The sequence below is a fragment of the Cryptomeria japonica genome, chromosome 3 (assembly GCF_030272615.1).
Source record: "Cryptomeria japonica chromosome 3, Sugi_1.0, whole genome shotgun sequence".
Lineage (NCBI taxonomy): Eukaryota > Viridiplantae > Streptophyta > Pinopsida > Cupressales > Cupressaceae > Cryptomeria > Cryptomeria japonica.
The window spans coordinates 467,472,974-467,496,832 of record NC_081407.1 but is presented as its reverse complement, the minus strand read 5'-3'; the positions used below and the strand labels follow the sequence as shown (position 1 = coordinate 467,496,832).

At 36.3% G+C, this 23,859-nt stretch overlaps 1 protein-coding gene across 3 annotated transcripts in view; it reads right to left on the bottom strand.

Moving 5' to 3' along the window:
- The window catches only part of LOC131041381 (uncharacterized), a 145,608-nt gene that overhangs the window by 58,122 nt on the left and 63,627 nt on the right, over positions 1–23,859 (bottom strand). For all 3 annotated transcript variants that reach the window (XM_057974432.2, XM_057974433.2, XM_057974434.2), the window contains 2 exons: positions 1,681–1,777; positions 1,083–1,212 (listed from right to left, as the gene is read on the bottom strand). In XM_057974432.2, the coding sequence (XP_057830415.2) occupies positions 1,083–1,212; positions 1,681–1,777 (227 nt within the window). The remainder of the gene's footprint in view (positions 1–1,082; positions 1,213–1,680; positions 1,778–23,859) is intronic.

The following is a 23,859-nucleotide window of genomic DNA, read 5'->3' as shown; positions in this document are numbered from 1 at the left end:
TTACAATGCTTATCGTCTATCACTTTTTGTCATACATTCTTTTCAGCCATGTTTATGCTAGAATTTTGTACAAATTGGATATTCACTTATTTTTGGTTTCTTTTAAAGCCAAAATAATTCTTGCCAGATTCCTTGGATATCAAATCAATTCTTACTAAATTCCTTAATTAACAACTGAATGATTGCTATGTTCCTACATTGCTCACCCAATATTTTCAAAATTGCAACAAGTTCACCAAAAAATATGCACTTAGAAATGTTCACTCTAGGGAAATCTCTAAACTCATAAAGGGGAGCCAAAGTAAATCAAGAATCAACAAAATATTTAACCAAGTACACTCAGATTCCTGGAGGCTCCCAAACCAAACCGGTCCAAATTCGGATCACAGCTCAGATTCCTCCCAAGTGCGTCCTATGCACATCCTATGACAGTGCATTCAGCTTGGCTTTGTCTCATACGTTCCTATATTGAATGTACAGACCTGAGTACATGCCTTTGCATACCCAGGCCAAAACAGAGGGAATTTGTTAACTTTATTTTTCTTAAAGAAAACATTTTTTCTTTTATTAAAGGCAAAAAGTGCATTCAAAACCTAAACCACCCTGAAAAGTGTCTTTTATATCACTAACAAAACACAAAACACAAACACAAGAACTGTTCCTACCTCCCATTCCTCACTCATACATTCTCTTCTCATTGCTCAAGGTTGCTATTTTTTTTAGTGTTCAAAGCATTGAAAAGTCATTAATTGTAGGCCTCCAAAAGTGTTAAGCGTTGTGCACATCAAAATGTTTGTCTTGAGGAGAATCATTGTTTAATGTAAGTTTATTTATAAGGTGAAAAAAATCCCACATTCATATGCCACTCATAGTAATGGGATTTCTTTCAATGTTTACACAGTATGTTTGTGTTTGTAATATCGTATTTATGCATTACAAGTCCTTCCATGTAGCTTCGATGGAACTGAAGAAAAATTAACAAGTCCAGAAGGATAGAATAAATAGTCAGTCCCAAAATATCGTGAAGATGAATAGGTGACTTTTGCAGATTTTTAGCTACATAAATTGATAAATGAAGTTACCTCATTAGAAGTTTTACTGATGGCTGAAAGATCATTGGCTAACGACCATCCCAAAACAGCCTTTGGTAACAATAAACCAAGAAGAGCCCCCGGCACAAACATAAACAGTGCCAACGAAGGATGAGCATACCTGCATTCCAAAGAAATGTCAATTAGAAGCAGAAATAAATGGTTCTAACATTCCAAAAAAGACCCACGCGTGCTTCTAGAAAGAAAAAAAAAAAGAGCATGAAAAGCTAAGTAGAAAACTTCCATGGTGTTCTACGTGCAGCTGACAAAGAAGGAAGCAATATTCCATACAAGCATTTCCAAATTAAAATATTCAAATAAACATTGAAAATCAAATAGGGATAACTTCCCAAAACAGTGCAACTTGCATTTTACTATTTCCAATGCATTTAGCTTTGCAGGCGACTCATGGTAACTTTAATACTGCAATTTATAACATATATTTTGTTCATATTTGACTATGACATACTACATCAGGGTAGAAGAAAAACAGGAGCAAGAGAGACTGATATTAATCTTTGTTTAAACTTTATCTCTTTCCACAATATTTGGAGAGTGACTATAAATATAGTGATAGGTGGGCATGTACCAGACCATGGCTGAATTTGAAACTAGCAATCTCAAGAAAGCAAGCACTGCTGGTACAATTACTGCCAAAACAAGACCTGCAGCATGTAAAGCCATACCTGCAGTTCAATGAGTTAGAATACATGTAGACATCAAGGAGTGCTATAATTCTATGAATTGATTATGAATGAAAATATTAAGAGATGAAAACTATTTTAAAAAGCTTCCTCGTGTGCAAATTTGACAAAATGTTAAATGTCCATTTTATATCTAACATCCATAATAATTTATTTTCACCATATTTTATTAAATATTAGGATTTAAATTCAAATAGCTTATTTAACTGTTTACAGATATAACTTGTAGTAAACATTAAAAGGGCTTAAACACATGATCTCTGACACATTAGATGAACTTTGAATATCGGGATCTACAACTCAGAACACATGGGCTGGTTTTGGAAAATCTAGAATTTGCTCCCATTTCATATAAGTTTTAGTGAAAATTCCATTGATGCATGCAAGAGGCCAAATGAAATTTTATGAATACAAAAAATTAGGAAATCTGTCATCATAATCAAAATGACATAATCACGGAAATAATATCAGTAGCTAAAAACATATATTATATATAAATAGTATATAATATATTTATACATAAAGTATATGCACGTCATATTAAATACAAACAGATGTCTCTCTTTCTCCAAGATCCTCAACCTTGAAGCAAGAGAGTCTTAAAATAATGATAAAAATCTTCTATGTTGGCCTGACTCTTTTGATATTCTGATAATGAAAATATGAGCAAATATCTGTAACAAGAAAATGAACATAATCTCAAAGGTGATTTATTGTTGAAAATAGAATTTTTTTTGCTAATGTACTGAATCAGAATCAGGTATGGGTATCAGTACGTAGATACGATATGCCAGTATGACAAATTTTTTGAGGGGACTGGGTACATTCTACATACACCTGTTCGAAAAACAAATAATATAATATATACAATTAAACTATATTGATAACTTATTAATATTAAGCTATATTATATTTAAATGTTTTTTTTTAACCTATTAATACACATTAAATATTAATAATAAATAATAAAAAAAGAAAACAGAATCGTATATTGCAGAAGTGGAGAGAAACTCAACATTGTTAGCACCCCTTTTTTCCTTTCAGGCCAGCACAAATATGCATTTTAAATAGCACACTATCAGGTTAAGCATCTTAAGATTCCCTTGGATACAACATACAAGTCGGCATCTATGAAATCTAATAATTGGTATAGAAGAGAGACAACTGAGAGAGGAGTTTTGAACTAGGAGAGTTCATCTAAGGCAAATTCAAATGTATTGATGGAAAGATAGTTAGCTGAATACTATGAGCTAATGGGAAAAGCTTGCACCAACACTTATCACGAGTCAAGTGGTCCATGTGCCAAAGAAGTCTACCAAAAATGTATCAGAAAAGTTAGTGTGCAAGGAAACTTCAACACCTTCAAGGAAGCAAATGCCCTTAAGATTAGTTAAGACCCCCAAAATTGTTTAGAAGTGGGTTCATATTTCTCAAGCTATCCTCAAGTGCAAGTGCCTTTGGATTTTTAAAGACAAAAATATGATGGGAAATCTAGCCCCAAGGATTATTACACAGTTATGGAGCATGTGTTCCAAATAAGAAAGGGTGGTTGACAATTGTTCCCTACATATTCAATACAATACCTATAAGCTAAGTCACCGCGTTCGAATTTGGCAACCATGAAATTCGGATGAAGTTCGGCAAGGGCAAAAAATTCAAAAAAAAAATCGGCATTAAATTCGCCTTATATAATTTTTATTTTTATTTTAAATATAAGTAATATTTCCAATTACTTATTGAATAGTTTAAGATGCAACATTTAGATACAATGAGCTAAGATGCAACATTCAGATACCATAAGAAACACTTGAAATCACGATAATCACGATTGTTGATATGTTTTTTGTCAAAAAGATACAATCAAAAGTCGAGACTTTAGAACTTCAAAAAGGCTACAAGTCATCAAAAGTGTGAAGAAGTCTTTTAGTCAAAAAGGTACAATCAAAAGACAAGATTATAGAACTTCAAAAAAGTTCCAAGTCATCAAGAGCACATGGCTGAGCTGTTGTAGCATCATCATCGGTATCACTGCCCAATTCATCATCCGAAAAGTCAGGCTCATCTTCAACTCCAGCTGCTATGTCTTCCGAAATTTGTTGTTGTGAAGAAGATGTGGAATCATTTGCTGATCTATTCATGAACAATTTTAGATTGATGCGAATGTAGACAAGATCTCCCATCTTTCCGGAGCAACTTATTCCTCTTTTTGGAATGGATGTGGTCAAAGCAACTCCAATTCCTCTCACAAGCTGATGAACTTGCTCCCTGACTCAAAATTCGAATGGCAAAGCGCTGTAGTTCAGGAGTATGTGCTCCATAGCTCATCCACCATCTATACGCAAAAAGCTCAGCTCGCAACATATCTTCTTGGGCTGCTTCTATTCCAAACAACCCTTCTCTCTTGTATTTCCAGCACTGATCTCTAATTAGAGTTGAAGTTGTTCGATTTTGTTCAAGCCTGCTAATGGCTTCATAAAGCCCTAACATAATTTCAGAATCAGCTTGTCTATCAATATGAAATAACTTAGGCTCAAAATAGCAAGCTGCTGCATGTAAAGGTGCGTGCATCATTTTCCATCTGGCATCAACTATCTCCCATATCTCCATGTACTCTGCTTCTACATTATTGAGTGCTCTCTGAATAGATTCCTTACAACGGTCCATGCTTTCATAAAGCATGCCAAGGCAAGGAGTGTCACCATCCACCATGCGAAGAACATCAACAATTGGCCCACATATATTCAAAACCTTTGCTCCACTTTCCCAAAAGCTACTGTTTAAAATAATTTGCTCCATGTTCTTTCCCTTAGCACTTTTAGAAAGTGCTGAACTTTCCCACTCATTGGAACAAATCACTGATCTCAAAGCTGCTTTCTCTTCAACCACTCTCTTCAAAGTGATATAAATTGAAGCACACCGTGTGTCACAAGGCCTCAACAACTCCCTAGTTACATGTTGCCTGTACAAGCTCAATGTGAGACGATGATTTCTAATAAAAATTGCAATTGCTCTTCCTCGATGAATTGCTTCATGTATCCATGGGAATTTGGCCAAGTCATGAAGCAACAAATCTAGACAATGGGCTACACATGGGCTCCAATATATTTGTGGATATTTCTCTACAATCAGCCTCCCAGCTCCCACACAATTTGATGCACTATCAGTGACATCGTCTAATATCTGAAAAATATACTCTGAAGTTTTCTTAAGGTTCATGGTGTCAATCACTTTAAAAACACAACACCTTCAAGGAAAGCTACTAAAACATTAATCAATGGCCTTTGACATATATCTGACCATCCATCACTCAAGATAGTGCAACCTGTTATCTTCCAACAGGCTTTGACCTCAGCTAATTTTGTTGTCATTCTATCTTTTGACCTCTCTAAAAGAGTTGTCCTCAAAGCCTCTAAACCTGGAAGTGTGTACCCTTTGCCAAACTCTGCAGCTTTCTGGATTGCATCACGATAAAGAGGGTTTCTTGCCACATTGAATGGGATGGCACTTGTATAGAACAAATCAGCGAATGCATCATCCACCTGTTGTTTTTCTACTGGTTTCCAAAAGCTATTCAATGTCCACTTTCTTTTGATGCACCTCTGGCCTTGGGAAAACTGGAAGAAGACGTAATAGAGGTGAACTTGGACACATCCTCTTCAATTCTTTGTTTTTTTTGTGTCGCCTTCATCATTCCTACAATTGAAGAGGATTGCTCTCTCTCTAAAACAACTCTTAGTTTGTCAGGCATGTCTAGACATGCTTCAACACCTCCACCTGAACCTGCAGTAAGACCAAGCAAGTGGTCTCTTGCCCTTGTTTTACTTCCAGTAAATTTTTTCTTACACCTATTAAAAATGAGATGAACACCATTCCGAGTCACATGTTTCCATACTTCAGAATTTGATTTTTTTGGAGCCATTTAATTATGATCTGCATGAGTCAATAAAAAAATAATATTTAATATTTAAATCATTAACTAAATTTTAATAAAACATTTATTTTAATATATTCATGTTTTAACAAAAAAATAAATAAAATAATACTAAATTTTTATTTTTGATAAGTAAACTTTAAAAACAAAATAAAATTACTATACTAAAATAAAAAACTGAAAAATAAACAATATTAATATAATATTAAACATTAAATATTAGATATTACTAGACTAAAATAAAAAAACTAAAAACTGAATAATACAATATGAAAATCGAATAAACATTTATGCAGAAGCCAAAATTTTGAATCGAATACCAAAAGTTTAAACAAATAAGTTAAAAAAATGCACACAGAAGTCATTAATAATTTAATGGAATACCTGTGTAAGTTGGGAGGACAAAGGCAGAGCGTGGTGGACGCAGGCAGAGCAACGGCGGCGGCAGATTCCGGCTTCAACTTCGGCTTTGGGCGGCGACTTCGGCTTTCAGTGGCGGCTTTGGCTTCGTGCAGATTTTAAAACAAATTCACTGCGAATAGACCTGTGTGTTCATCCTAAGTTCGACACCCTATTTATTAAAAAAAAGAGACGAAAACCTAAAAAACGCAAGTTTAAAATACGCTTTTACCAAAACACGTCATCCGTCACCTTTGCCATACGAATATCTTACGAATTTTGACGAATTTCATAGAGGGTTTTTGAGTTCGGCGAATTTCAAACTTGATAGCAGAAATTCGCTGAATACGGTGACTTAGCCTATAAGATGGTGGGTGGCACATCAAGCAATGCTCACAAGGGTTTCCTTGTGTAGCCTTGTCAAGCATTGGAACATACTAGGCAATCATCTACGTGTTCACATGTTTCCAAATGTGAGAATGCATGGGGTTCTCTAATACAAATTTGTAGCAAGAAACCTATGGTACAAAGATTTGAACATACACTTAGAGAAGAAATTTCATTAAGAGATTTCCACCAGGGAGAAATTAGCCAACAATTAATAGCATACATTTACTTTCTACAAACCCACACCTAGAGTTGACTAAACACTCAATAGTCTATCACAACACTTTTCAACCAAAGTTGTTAGCAATGCACAGATTGTTTAGTGAAGAGGATATGAGGACTAAAGTTTAAGTTGAACGTTATAGGCTTAATAAAGAGTGCATAAAGATAAAATGATTGTGCAAGCAGAAAAGAATGCAAAGGCATATTCGTTGCAGGATATTGATGTATAGACAAGTGAAGGGTAGTGCCTCATTCAAGGAGCTAAAGATGACACAATGCACTACACTAAGCCACTCAAGATAGTGGAAACTAATATTGGATTTGAAGATGTGCCCAAGATAGCAACCATTGGATTTGTTTCCTCGTGACTGTGAAGAAATTAAGGGTTTGCATCCTTCACTTGACAAAGTGCAAAAGTCCAGACACATTGTACCCAAACTTGTGCATAACATTGAAAGAGACGATTGAAAAAATGTTTGGAGCTAGTGCCATTTTCCAATTGATGATTTGTGTGGATTGGCCCAATAGTGGTCTCAATCAAAAAGGGTGAAAGGATTCATATTTGCATAGATTGTCACATACTAAATGAAGTCTTTTTGTCACAAATATTTTTCCCATACTATTCACGAAAGAAATCCTACACAGTGTTGCAAGTCACAAGGTTCAAACTGAGGAAGATGATAAGGCAAAAACCATATTTGCTATTGAATAGCGTAATTTCGCATACAATGTCATGCCATTTGGTCTCAAGAATACCCTTGCAATATTCTCAAGCATTGTTGCCAACACATTCAAGGATTTCATCATATAAGTTTTTGTGGGTATATTTGGATAATAGAAGCAATAGTCTAGAATAATCGCAATCGGTTGCTTTTAATCGCGAATCGTTGTTGGTCCCGATTTTTTCCCAAAAAATTGTGGAAAAATCAGTCAACAATTTTCCACGATTTTTTTTGCGTCTAATTCGTGTGGAAAATTGCAAATATAACCGGATCCCTAAAAAATGGCAGGAAAACCCTAAAACAGCCATAAAACAGTAAAAAAATGTCACAAACATTCTATGAATCATATCGTGCGACATATTCACAATGTCCATGGTCACGAAAGAGGAGAAATCGGCAGAAATTGCAAGGGTTTTTCAGGAAGCAACACAATAGTCGAATAGGAAGCAACACACAGTCAGAATTTGGAGGAAGAACATGCGGCATTCCAGGTATTTAGAAATCCTTTCATATTCAATAATCATTTGAAATCTTTAGTTTATTTCAGAATTTTTATTTTGTTTTGGAAATGTTTGTATTGTTTAAGAAATTTATGGAAAAAAATTATTAATTTCTTTTGTTTTAACCAAAAAAAAATTTTTAAATAATTTTTTTATATTAAAAATACAAATGAATTTATTGATATTAATAATAAAAAAATTATGTATTCTTTAATTTATTTGATATTTTTTATTATTATTCTTTATAGAATACCCCATTTTGTGTTTTAAAGTAGAGAACAGTATTTAATATTTAATTTGAGCTTCAATCAATTTCATAAATAATTTTTACTTTACATTTGATTAAATCTATATTATTTAATAATAATTTATTACACAAAAAAGTGTATTTTTTTAAAACAATCTATAAAGGATAATAATAAAATACATTATATAAATTAAAGAATTTATTAATTATTAATTAATATCAACAAATTGTTTATATTTTTTATACAGAAATTTTATTTAAAAACATGCTTCATCATCTATAAATAGTCTATTAAATATTTACCTTTGATTTTTTGAAAGTTTTTACATAGTTTATTGGTTAATTTTGTACAAAGTCACAAACAATTACATCACAAACTATATTGTAATTGACATTTTGACAACTGTCACCATTTACTTATTATTTATGTTGTTGTTGGATGTTTTGTGCAGTGATATGAAATTTGAATATAAACAACAAAAATCTAATTTATACAATTCATGTGTTGAAGTTTCTATTTTATTTGCTTACAATATCTCTATGCTATGGAAATGCCCTTAAACATTAAAAAAAAATAGTTTTTGACTATTTTTCCACATTTTTTTTCCCATTTTTTCCAAAAACTCTTATACTTTTGTTTTGCCAATTAATTCTCCAAACGATTAATGCTACTATGATTTGGATGATTGTATAATCATATTGGATCCTTGCACATTATGTTTGAACAGTGCGATTAGCTGCACATTACACTCAATTTTAAAAAGTATACCTACTTCAACATGGTGCCCTTTGGTAAGGGTTATTGGACTACATTATTAGCAAGGATAGGATGCTAGTGGACACAGTAAAAGTGTCAATAATTTCAATGTTGGAGGTGTTGAATACATAGTCTAAAATGCATGTGTTTTTGGGACATATCAAAAATAACTACAAATTCGTCAAGAATTATGCATGCATATCATAAACCCTTGAAGTTAATAACAAGAATTTGAAAATTTAAAGCAAAAGTTGGCCTCCACACTTATCTTGCAATTTTAAAATTTTCCAAAAGAGAAATTCCATTCTATGTTCATGTCAAAGCATCAAGGACTGCCATTGGTGCAGTACTTGCACAACTACGAGAAAAGAATTTATACCATCCTCTATCCTTTGCTGTCACAAGTTAGCATCTATAGAGAGAAATTATACTATCATAGAGTATGAACTTTAGCCATTGCTTATGCTTTACAAAAGTTCAGACAGTATTCGCTGGCCACTCTATTTATGTTCTTCACAGATCATCCAGTGCTCAAGTATTTGGTTGATAAGCTAGTTCTTAAATGTGAATATGTTTCTAGTTGATTTTGTTTCACGAACTTGATTCAAGATTATAGTGTGCCCAGATAGGGCATCATGCTGGGCCTGATCATTTCTCATTCATAGAAATGGACAAGACAAGCACAATTCCTAGTAGGGATGGATTGCCCACTACACAACTATTCTGCATCGACATAGTATCCACTATCCGACGTCATGGAGGTCAATGCAACATTTTTTATAACAGGACAAGTGACACCTAGTTACACAATTGTGCAACAAAAGCAATGTGTAGCACCATGTCAACTTATCACATTACATGGTTGAAATATTACATTTTTGCATCTCAAATCATGAGCTTGAGGCAATTCTTCAGGACTGCCATGAAAGCCAGCAGACGGTCTTTATTAAGGATGCACAATTGTAAAAGGTGCTAGAAGCAAATCTTTGCTGACCTACATTGCAAAAAGATGTCCAAGACTTCGTGCATAGTTTTGATATTTGTTAAAGCTTAACACATTGGAAGTCTAGTCAATAGGATCAAATGCTCTTGACAACAAATTTATCTCATGAGCCATTTGAAAAGTTGGCTATTGATTTTATTGGGCCAATAGATCCACCTTCGCAACACAATGCCATGAACTATATCATTATGGTTGCTAATTATAATACAAGGTGGGAAAAAGCAGTGGCCACAAGAGATTGTACATCAGAGACAATTAATTATTTTACTTTTGAAATTATTATCACAAGGTGTTGATGCCCCTTGTTTTTAGCCAACGATCAAGGAACACCTTATCATGCCCAAGTGAATGGAACAATGGAGGCTTTGAACAAAATTTTGGAGAATGTATTGATTAAAATATGTGATGTCGAACACAAGGACTGGGATGAATATGTGCCTTATGTATTATGGGCATATAGGACTAACATATACACCATTCCAACTCGTGTATGGGAAGGAAGAAGTGCTGCCAATAGAGTTTCTGGTACCCAGTTTGTGGATTGCATAAGTTACGCATTTGGACAACCAAGCATCCTTGTGTGCCCATTTTGATGTTTTTTATCACCTAGAGGTAAAACGCCTACTTGCATGTTGGAGTCGAGCAATTGAGAAGTCAGAAAAACATTTGGCAAGACTAGAATATCAGGTATTAGGAATTTTAGATTGGGAGGATGGTGGTGTTGTGTGATAGTCATTTTCATTAACATCCAGATAAGTTTGAATTTTGTTGGTTGGAGCCTCTCATCATCAAAAGTATAACAGAGTTTGAACTTTGTTGGTTAGAGCCTCTCATCATCAAAAGTATAACAGAGTTTGAACTTTGTTGCTTGGAGCCTCTCATCATGAAAAGTATAACAGTGCATGATATAGTAGAGTTGGAAAATTTGGAGGACAATTATGTCAAGTATGATTAACAATCACTGGTTAAGCCATACTACACACAAGAATATTCCCATTCACTTGATCTTCAAATTTCAGTTGATAAGATTGTAATGGCCCAAATGTAGTTCAGGATTTTTTTCTTCTAGTCATTTCATTTTATACATTGTTCTGTAGTACTGTTGTGACGTTTTCACACATCGCCCCATTGCAAATGGGGACCCATGTTTTTTGCTCGTTTTGTTCGTTTTCGCTTTGCTTTTTTTTAGGGTTTTGTTAGTTTGTTAGTTGTCTGGATTTAGGGTCAAGCCTTAGGGTTTTAATTACCGTCTTTTCGGACCAGAATCCAGTCGCTTTTGAGAGCTTTTGAGTTTCCTTTTCTAGAATGCAAATTTTGAATGAAATGAATTCGCCAGAATGGTCTAATTTTCAATTGGAATGTTGACGCAGAGTCTAAATTCGTCTAAGTGTTGATGATGAAACATGAATTTTGTCCAATTGAGTAATTTTGACCAAATTTTGACTTTTTTGATTTTTGATCCTAGGCATTTCAAATGATTTGTTTTCGCCTTGTGAAGTGATAAAATGTGTAAAATCATGATATTTTGGCCTGTAGGAGCAAAATCGCTCCTGTCCCTCAGTGAAGGACCGGAGCTACAAATCCAATTTTGCTTTGTCCTTGCAAGATTTTAACGTCTTGACGATGTGAGAAGGTCCAAAGAGGTACATTTTATCAAATGAATATAACTTGAAGTGCTGTCGGGGAGATCAACAGGGTAGCAAGTCCGGCTTGAGTGAGGTCCTGATCCTGAAATTTGGCTAAGTCTGGAATGCCCTGATCCTGAATTTGACTAAGTCTGGAAACTGAAAAAACCTCCAAAAACTAGATTTTGCAATATAACTCCTGGAGGTCTGAAACCACTCTCAAACATCCTGAAAGTATATATGGAATATAACTTAAAGTATAAGAAAGAAGAAACATAGAAGGAAATGTCACTTATACTTAAATGTTATATTCCATTAAAATTGTCCTGATCGAGAGTGCGACAAGTCAAATTTCGCTCGTGTCCCTCACCAAGGGACCAGAGCGAAAATGCTTAGTTGAGCCATTCCTGACCTTGTTTGGACGAATCGAGACATCAAAGGCATGGTGAAGGACGAAATGAGCATGATAGAGCATCCAGACTTGATCAAAAACAATGAGATGATGAAGTTTTGCCTAGAGGGTCAAATTCGCTCCTGTCCCTCACTGAAGGACCAGAGCGAAATTCTTCATAAGGTACGATCTAGGCAAAGATCAAGCAAATTTTATGTTCGAAGGCAAGAAAGGAGGTCAATCGAACCCGTTGAAGACAAATTGAAGATTATCAAACGTCAACAAAGGACCAAAATGCTTAAGTTCGCTCCTGTCCCTCAGGAAGGGACCAGAGCGATTTTTGTTGTGGATGACTTTCTTGCACAGTTTGAACCGATCTCAAGGCATGGATGAATAGAAGAGCACATTACGAACCCGTTGAATATAAGTTTTGAAGGTGACAAAGTGAAATAAGGCCCATAGAGCTAAAATCGCTCCTGTCCCTCTCCAAGGGACCAGAGCGAAATTCTTATGAAGGCTTAAAATTTGAAAGTTTATCAAGCATCAAGTGATCACGAAGGATCAAGGAACTTTATTTTGCACGATGATGGTGATTGCAAGTTGGAGAACGCAAGCATGAACCCAAAGACTTGAAGTTCGCTCCTGTCCCTCAGGAAGGGACCAGAGCGATATTGATTATAGTTGCTAATTCCTTCAAAAATCACGTTAAGTCAAGGTTTTGCAAAGGGGTAAAAGGTACAAGGTGTCTTTTGAAGATGATATGCAAGAGTTTTGAACGTAAAAGTGTTATCAATTAAGTTAAAGGACTCATATCGCTCCTGTCCTTTGGACAAGGACCAAGGCGATTTTTACTAAAACACTCATGTTCCGACAAAATCAAGACAATGCAAGGATAGCTAAGGTCAAGGACGTCCTTTAAGAGGCAATGAACGAGGAACCAAGGATGAAAGATGACACGTTTTGGCTAGAGCTTCAGGATCGCTCCTGTCCCTCTTCAAGGGACCAGGGCGATATCACATCTAAGGGACATTTATTTGCAAGACAAGTCACTCAAGTTTGAAAATCCTAGCGAAAATGCCAATTCCAACGTGAGGTTAAAGGCTTTGAACGTCAAAAGTGCAAAAAATCAAGACCAAGTGATGGATCGCTCCTGTCCCTTAGTCAGGGACCAGGGCGATGAGGTACATATTTTCCATGTTTTTTAAAAATTTTGGCGCTCAAACGCATTTTTGAATTTATTTAAATGCTAGGAAAATCGATATTTAATTAATGGCATTTAAATTTAGCGCTTGGTATTAATTGATTATTTTTGCCTTGTAAGAAAATCGAATTTATTAATTAAAAATGAAGGCATTTAATAATTGATTATTAATTCATTAAAAAATTAAATGGAGCGCTTGGTATTTATTTGTTTTATGGAGGTCGGCCCTTGTTATTCATTTAAAAATCATTTAAATTGCTTTATTTTTACAAAGTCGGCCTAAATGGTGGTGAGAGGTGTGAGCGCTATAAAGGGAGGGGTAGTTTATTTCATTTTCACATCATCATTTATCATCTCTCATATGCGACTTGGAGAAGGCAAAGGAGGAACGAATTTCATTTCAAGCTAGAAGGCACTAGTAACTATCCAAAGGAGAGGCGAACTTGAAGTTTCTATTTGAGCGAAGTTGCCTAGGACGTCAAAGACATATCAAAGATGGCGAAATTGCTAACTTGAAGAAAAGATCACGTCCAAGGCTTGAAGGGTGGCGAAGTTGATAAGAGGAACGTTCTTTTGAAGATCACATCAAGACTATCGAATTTCAAATTTTGCCTAGGCGAATTCCTTTATTTTGCATTTTAGAGTTAAGCTCTCAAGTAAGGTATGGCAAGATCTCTTGTTTTAATTTCAAATTTTGATCGTCATTGCCTTAATTTTGAATTTTGAAATTTTGTTTTGCCTTAGCTCAGTTGTTTTTAGGAAATGATTAATAAAGGACTTATCATTAAGTTTCCTAAAATTTGCTCTCTAATTTATGTTATGTATTGCAAAATCATGTTACTAATTTTGAAATGTTGTGTAGGCGTCAAATGGAGGTCTCTTCAAGGAAAATCAAGCCGGATCAAGGACGGTCTTCGCCAGGACGATCAAGCCAAGACATGGGCGACCTCTTCCAATCCAGCGTTCCAAGGCGAGGTACATCATCCTGCACATCAAGGACAAAAGGAGTTAGAACAAGAGTTAATCAAAGATAGCCTCTCAACGACATCAAATTAAATATCTAGCAAGCTTCAAGTGTCAGATGAGGTGGCGTCCTAGTCATCATTTCTCCAATCAGAGAAGTCCATCTCAGCATGTCCAGATTCAATGTACTTAACTCATGGAAGGTGGCACAAACTCCGATGTACCTACCCCGGCTATCCATTGGTCGATTTTTCTAGAAGGGACATGTGTCCAAGCAATACAATTTTATCATTGGTCAAGCATTAAATGTTATGTAATGGTTGTAACAAACCCTAATTAGGGTTTTCATTGTAAAATCTTGGCCATTGATCTTGAATTGATCTAAGCCATCAAATTGTATTGTGGGCACTATATAAGCCCAAACATTTCATTTGTAAAAGGAGAATTAGAGTGAAAGAGATTTTTAGATAGAATTAGAGAGATTTGTAAATAGTTGAAAGTAGTTAGAGAGTAGAATAGGAGGACAAGGCAAGAAATTGTTGCCATTGATTGTAAACAAACTCCATTTTCATTGAAGTAATGGTGAAATATGTCGTTTTTCTTGCAATTTGCATGGTTTGTTGTTGAGTCTTCAATCTTAGATGGTAGATAATTAGATGAATGGAGGAAATGTGATTGATTGATGGTGGAATTCGTACATCCATACTACTAGCAGTTTGTTGATTGCAGACTTGCCTTGCGTAGTCAACTGGAATCATTCAGCCTAAGCTCAATTTCAATTTGTTGCCTCTTCATTGATATGCATCAACTTGGATGGTATCTATGCCTGCGGTGATAACTTGAACATCATAAAGCTCCCCTTAGAAGATTGCACTAGTCTTGTGTAGATGTTCCATTGATGTCAAAACAAGACCTAGTTAGAGTTTCATCAAAAGGTCAAGTCATTGCTCCTACATTCTTAGTATTAGGATTAGATCCTCTCTTCGCCCTTATCCTTTTTCTATTTTTTTTAATCTAAGTTAGTAAGAGCCTGTGTCCAGCAAAGCAGATCGGAAGTTCAATGTAAGTCCCCTTGTGATTCCAGCAAATCACATCATACCACTGGAGCTTGTCCACACGTGGAGACCCCACTAAAAGAACCTTGGAGTCTACCTAACTGATCCTTTACGCGAATCTTCAGCAGTTAGAGACTATTTTCTCAAGAGAGGATAAGATGCCTTTAGGTATTTTATTCTGTGTATGATTGTGTACAAAATACACGTCAACAGAATTGGCGCTAGAAGGAGGGCTGAGCATTTGAAAGTCCGATCTTGTCAAGAACTTTTTACCCTCCTCCACGCTCGACAGATTGAATTAGGAGTGCTTGACAGTGAACACGAACTCTTGAATCCAAGGAAGATCAGTGGAAAGCTTTTTCTCAAACACTCGAAGGAAGGTGACTGCTGGATCGTTAGTTGGACTTACGCAAGAAGGAATCAAGCTGGAACCAGTTGAACGTTCAAGTTGAATCCGAGATATTCAAGATCTCTCTTATTCCAGAAAATCCAAAAAAAAAGCGAAAAATAGAAAATCCAAAAAAAGTGAAAAATAGAAAATCCAAAAAAATCAAAAAATCAAAAAATCAAAAAGAAGGATTTCTCAATGGAGCGACAACAGTTTCACGAGGAGCAACAAGTTGATTTTCCTGAACTTTGGTGGAGGTTAGATACACAACTTTATCCACGTAGATTGTCCGAGTTTGCAAGACCAGGGCAGTGTCGAGTTCACGAGACAGAGGAACATGATGAAATGCATTGCTTGAAGTACTTATCAAGGATGGAATCGGCAGCACAGGGAAAAATCTTCTTTTGGGATGTCCCAAGGCCAGAAACGGAAGAAGGCAACTTCAGTGTCCCAGAGACTAAAGATCCTCTTCTAAGCTTCATGTGGATGATCGAGAGTCAACTCGTTTTGGATGGTGAAATGCGTCTGGAAAACATATTGCTACCATTGTGGTGTAGAATTCACAACTCACCTCACTCGGAATTTACTTGCTTAGTATGTGAAATGGCTATCAATCAAGTCATAAACCAGTTTGGAATGCCAACTTTGTCCGAGGAAGAATGTATCATGAATGGATCTTGGGGTGCACATCTCGCAGCCGAATTTAGGAGAACCTATGAACAGGACATTGCTCCAACATCTGAATGTGAGAAGGATCAAGTGTACGTTGACAATACCAATGCACCTGATGATCAATGTATTACAATGGATAGCCTGCCATGCCTTGCACCTGAAAAGGAATACTATGAAACAAAAGTTGAAGAATCAGTTGAGAATATTCAAGCAATAATAAAGGAAGATCCAGGAGTTGAACAAGCAACTAAAGGAAAGGACGACTCATTCCTTGAAGAATTCTCACTTATGCTACAAAAGGAGATCCTTGAAATTGAATTGCAAGAGTTTTCGAATGGCCTCATTGAAGAAGACAATCAAGTTGAGATATTGAGTGAAGAGCTACAAATTATCATAAGTGAGCCCAGGTATGAAGAACAATTCAAAGGGGCGCTTGAAGATTTTATCACCATTATGCTATTTGAGGAAGCATTGAAAGATTTTGCAGAGGAAACACAAATGGAATCACTGCCAAAATTTTTTCTAGATAAGCAAGTTACTGGGAGTGATATGATCCATCATCAACTTCGACCTCCCGAGACTATACTTGAAGAAGAAAGGTCACCTGAGATTATCTTTGATCCACTAGAGGAGATGTTTGAAGCTCAATCTATCAAGGAGACTCTCATTTTTGAAGATATGCTAACAATATTTCATGAAGATGCCTGGTTTATGCAAGATATCTCAGTGAAAACAGAGAATCTTGAGCTATTCGAAGGGGCGCTGAGCTTGTTTCAAGAGGAATTTCCTAATCAAGATCAATATGTTGTGGATACTCGTGGAATGATTCGTCATCAATGGCGACCTCCTGAAGCAGTTGGTGACCTCGCTTCCGACAATACAATGTCGTCTGAGCCTGAAATACGCCAGGTTGTCTCTTTCCTTAGTCCTAGCCTTGAAAGTTATTATGATTTTGATTATGGGGATTTTGGGAAAACAACTTGCATCTGGATTGATCATGGTCCTAACGAATTACCTCAGTTGATCATTTTGAGTGAAAACTTGCTTGAGTATGAGATGTGCATGGTGAGAGTTTGCCTTTTTGTATTTAAGGATGAATTTGCCCGATTGAGAACCATCACGTTTGCCATGCTCCTGTTGCACAACCTGAGAAATCATGTAAAGTCATGTACATATTTTGCTTCTTTGAGTCGTGTCGAGTCTAGGACTCTTGTATATAGGTTTAGAGTAGGTTTTCTTTTTGTGTTTTTAGATTAGAGGTCTTTTGAGCCTTGTTCTTAATTTGCCTTGAGTCATTTGACTCATGATCTAGTGTGGCTCAGGTAGTTTAGTTGTTTTCTTTTGGTGTGCGTTTTAGTTTAGTTTGCTTTGGGTCGGTTTGTCGGTCGGTTTGCTTTAGTTTAGGTGTCTTGAGTGGGAGCCTCCATCTTGTGAGAAGGGCGTTTGTGTTGTTGCCCGCACGCTGGCAATATCCTGGATCTTATGTTAGACTCATTTCTTAGATATCTATTCATGAAGTGCTCGGAATCCGAGGTTGTTCCTCTTCAGCTTTATCATCTGATCAGGACCTGTATTTGACTTGGAAGGGAATCATTTTCTGTGTCTTGATGCCGACATCTGTTGATTACTATATCTTCACACATTAATAGACTCCGAGTCATTATGGTTTTTAGGCAAAGCTGTGATTGGTGAAAAATCTAAAATCTGGCTTCAGCGCCACCGCAATCCTCAAACCCCAGTAAGCTTCACTGCTTACAAGCCAAAGGAATTGACGAAGAGAAAAAGCAATATCAAAAGGAAAAAATGAGAAAAAAGAGAAAAAAAAAAGAGAAAATGAAAGAAAAAAATGAAGAGAAAAGTGAAATGAAACGAAATATCAAAATTGGCTAAAGGGAATATGCGAGTAACTCCATCGGGGCTATAGACGCCTGGCTGGCAATGGAGCAATGTTCGTGAGCTTGCGGCGATAACCTCGTCGGGACTATGGACGTCTGACTGGCAGCGAGGCTCTATCCAGGATGCTTTTGAAGTTCAGATATACTACGTAGCCTATCACAGGGGAACCTGAAAGTCATAGTTGTCTTGTCGAGAGGAATGAATACACTTGCACACACCTGGGTAATCAAAGACTAAGTGTCTAGATATGGTTAAGGATTCTCCTTCTACTTTGAGTACATTTTCTAATCTCTTGATGAGCTAGGTTGAATTTTCCAGAGGTTCTAGGTGTCGATTGAGTCTTTATCTCTGAAATGTTTTTCAACATTTATTCAAGGTGGCGCTAGATGTTGTGACGTTTTCACACATCGCCCCATTGCAAATGGGGACCCATGTTTTTTGCTCGTTTTGTTCGTTTTCGCTTTGCTTTTTTTTAGGGTTTTGTTAGTTTGTTAGTTGTCTGGATTTAGGGTCAAGCCTTAGGGTTTTAATTACCGTCTTTTCGGACCAGAATCCAGTCGCTTTTGAGAGCTTTTGAGTTTCCTTTTCTAGAATGCAAATTTTGAATGAAATGAATTCGCCAGAATGGTCTAATTTTCAATTGGAATGTTGACGCAGAGTCTAAATTCGTCTAAGTGTTGATGATGAAACATGAATTTTGTCCAATTGAGTAATTTTGACCAAATTTTGACTTTTTTGATTTTTGATCCTAGGCATTTCAAATGATTTGTTTTCGCCTTGTGAAGTGATAAAATGTGTAAAATCATGATATTTTGGCCTGTAGGAGCAAAATCGCTCCTGTCCCTCAGTGAAGGACCGGAGCTACAAATCCAATTTTGCTTTGTCCTTGCAAGATTTTAACGTCTTGACGATGTGAGAAGGTCCAAAGAGGTACATTTTATCAAATGAATATAACTTGAAGTGCTGTCGGGGAGATCAACAGGGTAGCAAGTCCGGCTTGAGTGAGGTCCTGATCCTGAAATTTGGCTAAGTCTGGAATGCCCTGATCCTGAATTTGACTAAGTCTGGAAACTGAAAAAACCTCCAAAAACTAGATTTTGCAATATAACTCCTGGAGGTCTGAAACCACTCTCAAACATCCTGAAAGTATATATGGAATATAACTTAAAGTATAAGAAAGAAGAAACATAGAAGGAAATGTCACTTATACTTAAATGTTATATTCCATTAAAATTGTCCTGATCGAGAGTGCGACAAGTCAAATTTCGCTCGTGTCCCTCACCAAGGGACCAGAGCGAAAATGCTTAGTTGAGCCATTCCTGACCTTGTTTGGACGAATCGAGACATCAAAGGCATGGTGAAGGACGAAATGAGCATGATAGAGCATCCAGACTTGATCAAAAACAATGAGATGATGAAGTTTTGCCTAGAGGGTCAAATTCGCTCCTGTCCCTCACTGAAGGACCAGAGCGAAATTCTTCATAAGGTACGATCTAGGCAAAGATCAAGCAAATTTTATGTTCGAAGGCAAGAAAGGAGGTCAATCGAACCCGTTGAAGACAAATTGAAGATTATCAAACGTCAACAAAGGACCAAAATGCTTAAGTTCGCTCCTGTCCCTCAGGAAGGGACCAGAGCGATTTTTGTTGTGGATGACTTTCTTGCACAGTTTGAACCGATCTCAAGGCATGGATGAATAGAAGAGCACATTACGAACCCGTTGAATATAAGTTTTGAAGGTGACAAAGTGAAATAAGGCCCATAGAGCTAAAATCGCTCCTGTCCCTCTCCAAGGGACCAGAGCGAAATTCTTATGAAGGCTTAAAATTTGAAAGTTTATCAAGCATCAAGTGATCACGAAGGATCAAGGAACTTTATTTTGCACGATGATGGTGATTGCAAGTTGGAGAACGCAAGCATGAACCCAAAGACTTGAAGTTCGCTCCTGTCCCTCAGGAAGGGACCAGAGCGATATTGATTATAGTTGCTAATTCCTTCAAAAATCACGTTAAGTCAAGGTTTTGCAAAGGGGTAAAAGGTACAAGGTGTCTTTTGAAGATGATATGCAAGAGTTTTGAACGTAAAAGTGTTATCAATTAAGTTAAAGGACTCATATCGCTCCTGTCCTTTGGACAAGGACCAAGGCGATTTTTACTAAAACACTCATGTTCCGACAAAATCAAGACAATGCAAGGATAGCTAAGGTCAAGGACGTCCTTTAAGAGGCAATGAACGAGGAACCAAGGATGAAAGATGACACGTTTTGGCTAGAGCTTCAGGATCGCTCCTGTCCCTCTTCAAGGGACCAGGGCGATATCACATCTAAGGGACATTTATTTGCAAGACAAGTCACTCAAGTTTGAAAATCCTAGCGAAAATGCCAATTCCAACGTGAGGTTAAAGGCTTTGAACGTCAAAAGTGCAAAAAATCAAGACCAAGTGATGGATCGCTCCTGTCCCTTAGTCAGGGACCAGGGCGATGAGGTACATATTTTCCATGTTTTTTAAAAATTTTGGCGCTCAAACGCATTTTTGAATTTATTTAAATGCTAGGAAAATCGATATTTAATTAATGGCATTTAAATTTAGCGCTTGGTATTAATTGATTATTTTTGCCTTGTAAGAAAATCGAATTTATTAATTAAAAATGAAGGCATTTAATAATTGATTATTAATTCATTAAAAAATTAAATGGAGCGCTTGGTATTTATTTGTTTTATGGAGGTCGGCCCTTGTTATTCATTTAAAAATCATTTAAATTGCTTTATTTTTACAAAGTCGGCCTAAATGGTGGTGAGAGGTGTGAGCGCTATAAAGGGAGGGGTAGTTTATTTCATTTTCACATCATCATTTATCATCTCTCATATGCGACTTGGAGAAGGCAAAGGAGGAACGAATTTCATTTCAAGCTAGAAGGCACTAGTAACTATCCAAAGGAGAGGCGAACTTGAAGTTTCTATTTGAGCGAAGTTGCCTAGGACGTCAAAGACATATCAAAGATGGCGAAATTGCTAACTTGAAGAAAAGATCACGTCCAAGGCTTGAAGGGTGGCGAAGTTGATAAGAGGAACGTTCTTTTGAAGATCACATCAAGACTATCGAATTTCAAATTTTGCCTAGGCGAATTCCTTTATTTTGCATTTTAGAGTTAAGCTCTCAAGTAAGGTATGGCAAGATCTCTTGTTTTAATTTCAAATTTTGATCGTCATTGCCTTAATTTTGAATTTTGAAATTTTGTTTTGCCTTAGCTCAGTTGTTTTTAGGAAATGATTAATAAAGGACTTATCATTAAGTTTCCTAAAATTTGCTCTCTAATTTATGTTATGTATTGCAAAATCATGTTACTAATTTTGAAATGTTGTGTAGGCGTCAAATGGAGGTCTCTTCAAGGAAAATCAAGCCGGATCAAGGACGGTCTTCGCCAGGACGATCAAGCCAAGACATGGGCGACCTCTTCCAATCCAGCGTTCCAAGGCGAGGTACATCATCCTGCACATCAAGGACAAAAGGAGTTAGAACAAGAGTTAATCAAAGATAGCCTCTCAACGACATCAAATTAAATATCTAGCAAGCTTCAAGTGTCAGATGAGGTGGCGTCCTAGTCATCATTTCTCCAATCAGAGAAGTCCATCTCAGCATGTCCAGATTCAATGTACTTAACTCATGGAAGGTGGCACAAACTCCGATGTACCTACCCCGGCTATCCATTGGTCGATTTTTCTAGAAGGGACATGTGTCCAAGCAATACAATTTTATCATTGGTCAAGCATTAAATGTTATGTAATGGTTGTAACAAACCCTAATTAGGGTTTTCATTGTAAAATCTTGGCCATTGATCTTGAATTGATCTAAGCCATCAAATTGTATTGTGGGCACTATATAAGCCCAAACATTTCATTTGTAAAAGGAGAATTAGAGTGAAAGAGATTTTTAGATAGAATTAGAGAGATTTGTAAATAGTTGAAAGTAGTTAGAGAGTAGAATAGGAGGACAAGGCAAGAAATTGTTGCCATTGATTGTAAACAAACTCCATTTTCATTGAAGTAATGGTGAAATATGTCGTTTTTCTTGCAATTTGCATGGTTTCTTGTTGAGTCTTCAATCTTAGATGGTAGATAATTAGATGAATGGAGGAAATGTGATTGATTGATGGTGGAATTCGTACATCCATACTACTAGCAGTTTGTTGATTGCAGACTTGCCTTGCGTAGTCAACTGGAATCATTCAGCCTAAGCTCAATTTCAATTTGTTGCCTCTTCATTGATATGCATCAACTTGGATGGTATCTATGCCTGCGGTGATAACTTGAACATCATAAAGCTCCCCTTAGAAGATTGCACTAGTCTTGTGTAGATGTTCCATTGATGTCAAAACAAGACCTAGTTAGAGTTTCATCAAAAGGTCAAGTCATTGCTCCTACATTCTTAGTATTAGGATTAGATCCTCTCTTCGCCCTTATCCTTTTTCTATTTTTTTTAATCTAAGTTAGTAAGAGCCTGTGTCCAGCAAAGCAGATCGGAAGTTCAATGTAAGTCCCCTTGTGATTCCAGCAAATCACATCATACCACTGGAGCTTGTCCACACGTGGAGACCCCACTAAAAGAACCTTGGAGTCTACCTAACTGATCCTTTACGCGAATCTTCAGCAGTTAGAGACTATTTTCTCAAGAGAGGATAAGATGCCTTTAGGTATTTTATTCTGTGTATGATTGTGTACAAAATACACGTCAACAAGTACGCACTCCAATACTTTATTATACAATGTTGAAACTTCATCAATCTATGCAGCACACACATATTAAGTAAAAGGTCATTTATATGAATTGAGTTTGTTGTGTGTAGTTCGTACCCACACAGTAACAAGTCAATTCAAAGGGAAGGATGTGATTGCACAGACATGAAACATGCGATTTGGATATGGAGAAAAGTGGAGTGTGCACAAGTACTGAATATTCAAAGATACAAGTACAAGATGCAAAAGTTATTTTTCAAATAGATTCAACTATTGTGCAACAGGTCACGCATATGGTTCGAGAAGAAATGCAAACTTGCTTGTGCACTCAGTCATGAGGATTGGATTCATTTTTTATGACATGTTTTAGTAGTTAGTTTCAGTTTTAGATTCACATATTCAATATATAGGTTGCACTTGTATTTAGTTGAATGGTTTATGGTAGATATAGGGATATACAAGATATGCACAAAAGATTGTATGTGCATTCAAACTGGGGATAACTATAATGAGCAAAGTAAGAGCACAGTACAATGTTAATGGACATGCAAAGGATGTGCAAAGCACAAAAAGTTTGAATCACATGGAACTCCATGTCAACTAGTTGAATGCAAGGCACTCATTCCATGACAACTTGGCAGAATTTTTGAACTAGCATATTTAAAGGAAAAAAGAAACAATGACTGGTGGGCTTGACATGATGAGATGGCAAGACAAGTGCCAAGTGAAATAACAAAAAAAAGATAATTCAGCGCAAGGGATCAAAAGGATAAAAGAGATGAGACACCAAACATTTGGAAAACCTTGCAAGTAACCTGAACAGATCATGGGGGACATTATGTGTAGATTTTTAATATATGACATTATAGGAGTTAGCCAAAGCATTGATAATCACAAGGCAAAGAAAATAATTTTAAATGTGTCATTTTTCGTTGAGAATCTCATCTCCTTGCAAGCATAGTGTAGAACCGA